General features: G+C 45.6%; 1 protein-coding gene across 3 annotated transcripts; it reads left to right on the plus strand.

Annotated features, from left to right (window-relative positions):
- Nucleotides 1-632: 632 nt before the first annotated feature.
- Nucleotides 633-6,369, plus strand: Fst (follistatin). 3 transcript variants are annotated; one of them, XM_004848531.4, is made up of 6 exons: nucleotides 633-1,241; nucleotides 3,139-3,330; nucleotides 3,792-4,010; nucleotides 4,320-4,544; nucleotides 5,223-5,453; nucleotides 5,920-6,369. In XM_004848531.4, coding segments are annotated over exons 1-6 (954 nt in total). In that variant the 5' UTR covers nucleotides 633-1,156; the 3' UTR covers nucleotides 5,922-6,369. The 3 variants fall into 3 exon arrangements, with proteins under 3 accessions (XP_004848588.1, XP_004848586.1, XP_004848587.1); XM_004848529.4 differs by having other exon boundaries at nucleotides 6,183-6,369; XM_004848530.4 differs by having other exon boundaries at nucleotides 764-1,241; nucleotides 5,226-5,453; nucleotides 6,183-6,369.
- Nucleotides 6,370-8,546: the final 2,177 nt, after the last annotated feature.

The following is an 8,546-nucleotide window of genomic DNA, read 5'->3' on the forward strand; positions in this document are numbered from 1 at the left end:
CAGAAACTAGGGAGTCTGCGAGCCGGGAGGAGGGGGCAGACAGCCTACGTCGGCGCCCCCGCTCCAGGCTCCAACTCCAGACGCAGCGAAGAGAAAGGGTTTCGAGAAAAGAAAGGGAGAGGGCGAGACTGACGGGGCGGGGGTGGGGGGGAGGCGTTAAACATTTTTGTTTGCTTCTGACTCGTCCAGACAGAGGGCCACGACTCCGCACCGCTACGCCAGGGTGGAAGGTGTCGGGGTCGGGGATCGTAGCAGCAACTTGGGGCGGGCGGGGGGGGGGGGTGGGTGCTGCAAAGTAAAGCACGCGCAGACCCAGACACAAAACCTCGCGGGGTCCCGCGCCCAAGGCTGCTGAGCCTACAACGGCAGCGAGGCCGGCGCGTTCTGACCCGACCCGGAGCAGATCTCAGCAGCTCGGGGCTTTCCAGGTTCTCTGGACGTTTGCAAAGTGTCTTTGGATCCAGGGAAGCAGTGCGGAGGCAAACTCACGGACACCCCTAATCCCCCCCACTCTGCCTCCTCCAGCGCCTCTACCGCGTCCTCCCTACACACACGCACACGCGCGCGCGCGCACACACACACACACACATACACACACACACACACATACACACACACACACACGCCACCCCGGGCGCGCCGGCGCTGCCTCCGAGCGGCAGCGTGCAGGACTGAAGTGGGTGTTCTTCCCCACTCCCCACCCCCGACGCGTCGCCCCCACCCCCCGCCCGGGTCGTCTTCCCCCTCCCTCTCGCTCCTACGCAAATAAGAAGTCGGCGATTCCCTTCCAGCCGCTTTGATTTCGGGCACCTCCGACAGATAATTGGGAAGGGTTTCCAGAAGGTGGGAAATGTCACCTGATTCACACTGAACTTTTAAAAGCTCCCCACCCCCAAGGAGCCGCGCACACCCTTGCTCGCGGCTGCCCTCCCACAGCCCCACACACTTGGAGACCGCCCACCGCAAACCGCGGAGACCCCAGTCTAGATTTAAGGCGCGGCTGCGCCCGGCTTCTGACGTCCATTGAATCGCGCGGGCGGCCGGCGGCGAGCGCGGGGCTGCACCGGGATCGCTGCGCCCTCCGCCGCTCGCCTCTGCGACGCGCGCCGCTCGCTCTAACCAACGCCGCGCTCTCTGCCCCGCGCCTGCCCCCAGGATGGTCCGCGCCAGGCACCAGCCCGGCGGGCTTTGCCTCCTCCTGCTGCTGCTCTGCCAGTTCATGGAGGACCGCAGCGCCCAGGGTGAGTGAGGGGGGATGTGCTGGGGAAGCTGGGCTAGGAGCTGGGCTTTCTACTTTCTGTCGTTTCCACTTGGTCTTTTCTGACCAACACTGCTCTAGGAAGATGTTGGACCAACTTAGCAACTCTGGATGAAGAAGAGTGGGAAAACTGAAGGCAGTGACACTTTGGGACTGGGAACGGAGTTTGGAGCTCGGTTATCCTTAAAAAGCAAAGAGTAAGCTGGAGTCTCGGTCGGTGGTTAGGGTTAGATGCTCCAAGTTCTGGCCGTGATGACTTTAGATGTCTCCCCTGGTTGGCTCTCAAGAAGGAGACGAGCATCCACAGCCTGGAGATTTCAGTCGGCCCATTTGCAGTCTAGCCTTTCGCCCGCATCTTTGGTGACTAAAAAATCAGCTGGGGTGGGAGAGAGATACCGAATTTTCTTGGGTGGTTGGGGGACGTGGTTTCAGAAACTTTGCCCAAACTTGGAAATGTGGGTGCTGAAATTTTTTAAAGGAAGTGGCATTCTTTCTGCTTAGTGGATGCTTCTTGCGACCCCCTCCCCCAACCGCGCAAAAAAAAAAAAAAAAAAAGAAAAGAAAAGAAAAAGAAAGAAAAGAAAAGAAAGCAAGCCAGATTATTACCCTGGAGTGTTTTGAGTACTTTATAATTTTCCCCTTTCTCTTATTCCTCTGTTAACTTTCTGTGAACGAGCAGCCCACAACTGATTTAAATTGTAAGACGAATTAAGAGCAAAATTCTAAAGTTTGTCTTTAAAAACTGGATTTATTTCACTTCATTAAATCTTTAGCCGTATTTTTTAAAAGAAAGACATAGAAGTTTGCGTTCCAGGTATTGTTAAAGTCACATCGGTGAGTCATAAGAAGTCTTCCTGCCCAAAGTCCGAACATTAAAAAGGGGGAAAGAGGAGGGAATTGTTTGCAAAAATTTCTCGGTAGGCATAGGTAGGTATATAGAACCATAAAATGGTAGACGCCTGCCCCCTTTACCATGCTACTTTGCCTGCTTTAGCGTAATCGTTTTTGTGCCTTGTAAACTGCTCTCCAGAGCACTCCCGCTCGCCGTCTGCGCTGTGGTGGGTGCTGAGTTACCCGCCTTTCGCAGAGAGGCGCTGCCTGGGTGCGGGGACGTGGGAGCCAGGGAAAGCAGACCTCGGAGATTTCGAAAGATCTTGGTGACTGCGGGCTTGCTCCCAGTCTGGAGGATTGCAAAACGGGCCCGTCAGGCGGGCTGCGCCTCAGCAGGGCAGTTCTAGGCTGGGCCGGTTGCTTTTTTTTTTTTTTTTTTTTTTTTTTTTTTTGCTTTCATTTTTCACAAGTGCCTTTTGCTTGATCTATTCCTGAGCTGCGTGCGTGCGTGCGTGCGTGTGTGTGTGTGTGTGTGTTTGAGTGTTTGTTTCACTCTCCTCTCTCCCCTCTCCTCCTACTTTCTTAACCCCTGTCACAAATAATTCCTCTGCCGCCTACATGAAACCAACATGTAAAAACATCCGTCGCATCCTGTTTTTGTCAGGTTCTTTAATCTGCTCTTCGAGTCGCTGCAGGTTATGAAATGGGACGAATAAAAGTAAACAGTCTAGTAAAAGTCAATGCAAGCTGCACGTGTTGTGTCTGGGTCACTGGTAACTGACATTGATATGGCTAGGGCGCTCTGGCTTCTCCCTCTCGCTCTCCCTCCCACTCGCCCACCTCGGCGATCAGGGCTTCCCCCTCCCTCCCCACCTCTCCACCCCCTTCCATTTATTTTCTGCTTTGCTTCCCGTCTCTCTCTCTCTGTTCCCCTCCTCCACGCTCACCCCCTCTCCATCTCCACAGTGTCTCCGTTGCTCCTGCTGACTGCTTTCCTCCCCCTACCCCGTTGCTCTCTCCTTCACCTCCCCACTCCTGTCTCTTCGCAGCTGGGAATTGCTGGCTCCGCCAAGCGAAGAACGGCCGCTGCCAGGTCCTGTACAAGACAGAGCTGAGCAAGGAAGAGTGCTGCAGCACCGGACGCTTGAGCACCTCCTGGACCGAAGAAGACGTGAATGACAACACACTCTTTAAATGGATGATTTTCAACGGGGGCGCCCCCAACTGCATCCCTTGTAAAGGTAAGACTCTTCCTCTCCACCTTAGGCCCTCAGTAGAGGGCGTCTAACCCTCTTTTTCAGCGCTAACTACCTGGGGCTTGGGACTAGGAGAGCTTTGTTAGTGGACTCAATCGTCTATCCCCCAGCCCTGGTTAGCTGGGTTGAATCCAGCCTGTTAGAGCTGTAGGCAAAACAAAGTCTGCAGTGGTCCCTGTACTTCTGAGCTAACTGGTAGTGAACCCAGCCAACCTGTGCTGTTTGAGAGAGGTTTGAGAATCGGGCAAATCCCCCCCACCCCCACGCCCAATCCCCCGTCCCCACCCCCACGGCCTCTCCCAGTCTTCTAAGAGAGAGCCTGGGCCCCTCTAGTGAGAACTCAGGACTGCATGGCTGCGTGATTGCACAAGGCACCCGCAACCCTCCCGGCTGACCTGTGGACTGCCTGGCCTTGGTTGCAATCCTTGTATCCTTCCAACTCCTAGAAACGTGTGAGAACGTGGACTGTGGACCAGGGAAAAAATGCCGAATGAACAAGAAGAACAAACCTCGCTGTGTCTGCGCTCCAGATTGTTCAAACATCACCTGGAAGGGTCCAGTCTGTGGGCTGGATGGGAAAACCTACCGCAACGAATGTGCACTCCTCAAAGCCAGATGTAAAGAGCAGCCAGAGCTGGAAGTGCAGTACCAGGGCAAATGTAAAAGTAGGTCCCACCCTTGAGCAAGAACCTGCCTTCTCTCCTTTAGCTTTTTCTTTAGTCCTCTGGGAAAGCCTTCTGGGATAGTATAGTCTACACAAGAGCCTAATGATAATAATGATACCAAATAAACCCCTTTGGAATCATGAAGAGTTCTGGAAGGAACCAACCCAGAGTCACAGATTTTTTCTTTTGAAAACCCCCAGGCTCCTAAATATCTTTTGCAAAATGGATGCTTCAGTTTTTCATGATACTCTCACATGCTTGCTCTCCATTACCTATTGAAGATTGTTTCCTTCTTTCTTTTTTTTTCAGAGACCTGTCGGGATGTTTTCTGTCCAGGCAGCTCCACATGTGTGGTGGACCAGACCAATAATGCCTACTGTGTGACATGTAATCGGATTTGCCCAGAGCCCACCTCCTCTGAGCAGTATCTCTGTGGGAATGATGGAGTGACATATTCCAGTGCCTGCCACCTGAGAAAGGCCACCTGCCTGCTGGGCAGATCGATTGGATTAGCCTATGAGGGAAAGTGTATCAGTAGGTATTCTGGATTGAGAAAGGAAAAAGAGATTACAAAGGATCGAAAAGGCTAGTTTTTGTACTGAAACTATAGGGTTAGCAAAGACTAAAGCCCAAGGTCTCCTCCAGTGAGGAGGGAGAAATGCTCTCCAGTTTGGGAAAACTGTTGTGACTACAGAGTTCCTCATGTAAACCCATTGTCTTTTGGAAGCATTGACTTATGTACTCAGATGCCAGGAAGAATCGGGAAACAATATTCCATCTCAGAAAACTTAGAACTCACACAATTTTACACATTTTTTAAAAGTGCCAGACATGCTAGAAGCAAAAAATAATTACTTAACAGTTCCTAAAATCTGTTATCAGGGACCAGCAATTGATGGAATTTTTTTTTTTTAAAGATACCACTTTGTAGGAAATAATCAGATGCATATTTAACTCAAAGATACCATAAAATCCTGTTCCAAAATATGCTATTTTCCTGTACTACTGTAAGAAGAAACTGTAGAGTGTGTGTATGTGTGTATGTGTGCTTGAATGTTAAATCAAATACCTTTACATAACATCTTCATTGCCCCATTGTGAATAATAAAATATAAAGTATGTGTTCATATTCATTAGTAAAGAACTAAAGAAAGGGACAAGAGGGGGAAATGGAGCAATCAGTTCACTTATCACAGATGTATTATATCCTAGAAGCAAAGTCCTGTGAAGATATCCAGTGCAGTGGTGGAAAAAAGTGTTTATGGGATTTCAAGGTTGGCAGAGGCCGGTGTTCGCTCTGTGATGAGCAGTGCCCTGACAGTAAGTCGGATGAGCCTGTCTGTGCCAGTGACAATGCCACTTACGCCAGCGAATGTGCCATGAAGGAAGCTGCCTGCTCTTTAGGTGTGCTGTTGGAAGTAAAGCACTCCGGATCTTGCAATTGTAAGTGCAATTTTTAACTCTGCTGCAATTTAAGGCTTTCCCAAGCAAGCCCTAGGAAATGAACACTTTAAAAAGCACGCAAACCTCCCCATGCAAGCCCATTTCTGTTTAAGTAAAGTAGCGGCTCAATTTCACCATCAATTCAGTGATCTACAGAATATTCTCTGCAATGTTTCCCAGCTTTTAGGACTTATCTCGTGATCAATTAGGTTACCTTAGTGAAACACCTATATCTGGTTGTTTGCCCCTAATTCATTTGCTTTAGTAATGTGCTTTGCTATTTTCTTTATTAACACTTGAATCTAAACTAACTTCTTCAACAGTCTTTTTTCCCCCAAAAGACAGCTGTATATATATTATATATATATATGGGCTGCTGCTTTTTGCAGTTGCCTATACTAACTCTGAATTAAGGACCCAAAGCAGTTATACCTAGAACACAAGAGCGCTTTTTATCTAATTTCAGGAATCTGCCTGTAAAACCTGAGCCATTGATTCTTCAGAACTTTCTGCAGTTTTTTGACTTCATAGATTATGGGTTTTTAAAAATTTAAACTTATTACATAACAGCAGATGCCAAAACAAATAAAAGCATCTCACTGCAAGTTACATAAAAATGCAACGCTGTAATATGGCTGTATGAGAGGGCTTTGAAAACATGCACTCAGCTGCTTCTGCGCTGTTGTTGTCCATATTTAAACAACAGCTCCCCTGTATTCCCCCATCTAGCCATTTCGGAAGACACCGAGGAAGAAGAAGAAGATGAAGACCAGGACTACAGCTTTCCTATATCTTCTATTCTAGAGTGGTAAACCCTCCACCAGTGTTCATGTTCACACAGGCTTTGAGTAAAACAAAAAAAAAAAAAAAAAGAAAGAAAGAAAAAGAAAAAATATATTGTCCATACTGTAAATAAGTGTATGCTTATTTATTTGGGGGGAAAACTATACATTAAAGGACCTTTGTCCTAAAGCTCTCTCCCAGGCCACCTTGTTACTCATTGGGCATGGAGAGGCAGTCATTGTGAGGTCCACTGGATGAGGCCCATAGTTGAAACTTGTAGACATTTATTTATACTGTGTCATGTTTTATAATTTATACATAAAATGTCTGGTTGACTGTACACCTTGTTTTTTGAAGAAATTTATTCGTGAAAGGAAGCGCAGTTGTTATTTATTGTGAGGTCTCTTGCTTGTAAAGTAAAGGCTTTTTTGTCCCCTTGTAAACCATTTAAATCCATTCCTTACTATCCACTCACAAATCTCCCTTCATTTTCTCCCTTCATTTCACTGTTGTTAGATTCTTTTCCACTTTTAACAAACTTGCATGTTCGTTTCTGTCATGTTTATTTATTGGATTCTCTGCTGCCTGATCTGTACATACATGATCCTCGGGTTTTGTTTACAAGGAATCTTGACTGACCAAAAGGCATTATAACTCTGACTCAAATGCAAGGTACAGAGGACATGCATCTTTGAGGAAACTCCTACTTCATTTCTCCTGTGCTGATGAGGCCATTTGTGGGAGAGGGTGTGAGAGCAGTGTTTGAATTCTGTTAATGTACTTTTAAGATGTTACAGATCCAAAGAAATGGAGTGATGTGGGTGTCTGGAGACTAAAGAAAGGCAAAGGCTACACATTTAACCTTCTATTAGGTGTTTCCTTTAAGCTAGTCAGCTGTACCTTTTAAATTCTTTTTCAATCAGTGTGTCACTAAAAGTTCTATCAAAGATTTATCAGTTCAAGTTTCTTGCTTTTCATAATACTTTTTTCTGATGCAATTTTATATTTTCAAACATGGCAAGTTAAATATAAATTCATTTAAATATATAGTTTTGTACTTTTTTACCATGTAAATGTGCAATGTATATAAAAGTTATAATGTGTATTTGTAAATAAATGATGAGTGAAAAAATAAAAAAATTTTAAAAAGCCAATAGTCCCATTTTTTTATGCAAAACAAGTTGTTTCGACTTTTGAGTAAAAATGTACATTTCCTGAAGATTATAGTTATCACCGAAATGACAGTGGCCACAACAGTCAGAAATCCAAAAGGAGGTAAATTATAAATCATCTCAGTGGAGATTGAAAAATAAAGGTCCAACAACCCCTTTAGAGGAGTGACATGTGTGTGACACTAGCCACAGAAGGAACAGACTTGTAGATGTGAATTCCTCTCTAGATGGCACCAAGCCTGTTTGCCTGTAAAAACACTCTTAGCTGTCCTTGTTAACACAGCCATGCACCCCCTATATCCTACTGTCCTCATCTAAGTGAAGTGGGTCTCAAATCACTACAACATATATCACAAAAAAAATGAAAACAGGCTGATAACATTTGACAAACATTCTAGAAATCAGAGTGTCAACTGCATAATACTGAAATTCTTGAGACTTGATGAGATGATTAGAGTGAAGGTAGATTTCCACAATGATGTCCATCATTCATGAGGATCAAACAATAACACTCAAAGTAGGAAAAAGGCTGTTAATGTCTTACAGTTTGCTATACATTACTAGACCCTCAGAATGGCATTGCAGGGATCAATTAGTGGTCCCTATAATACAACCTAGTACAAAGGATACATAAGGAAATCATCTAACCAAGATTCCAATTCATTGTATTTCATACTCAAAGCCTAATTATATTAAAAAATATAAGGGGCCAGGAATTTAGCTCAGTGGTTTTGCCTCCTGCTGCACAAGCGCAAGGACCTGAGTTCGATCCCCGGTACCAAAAAAAAATTAAAAATTAAAAAAATATATCAAAGAAATGCAAGATGAAAAGAAGGGAAACAACTGGGAGGGAAAGAGCAAAGATATCAACACAATAATGTTATCAACACTACTAAATAAATATGTTCTTTATTTCAAAAAACATGACCAAATTCTTTTAAATAGTTCATCATCTCTTTTGTGAAAGTTCTCTTGAATATGTATAATGCTAAAAATTACCTTCAGAAATTGTTGGTCACCAAGTGAGAAATTTGGTGGAGGCAAACAAGCCTCTTATGTAGGCAGATTTTTATTTAATGATTAGGAGTCTCTAAGGGTTTTGTTACCTTTTCGGCTCTGGCTTCTCAGAAAAGGTGGG

The sequence above is a fragment of the Heterocephalus glaber genome, unplaced genomic scaffold (assembly GCF_053883595.1).
Source record: "Heterocephalus glaber isolate CG9 unplaced genomic scaffold, H.glaber_assembly_v1.0 deba00001538, whole genome shotgun sequence".
NCBI lineage: Eukaryota > Metazoa > Chordata > Mammalia > Rodentia > Bathyergidae > Heterocephalus > Heterocephalus glaber.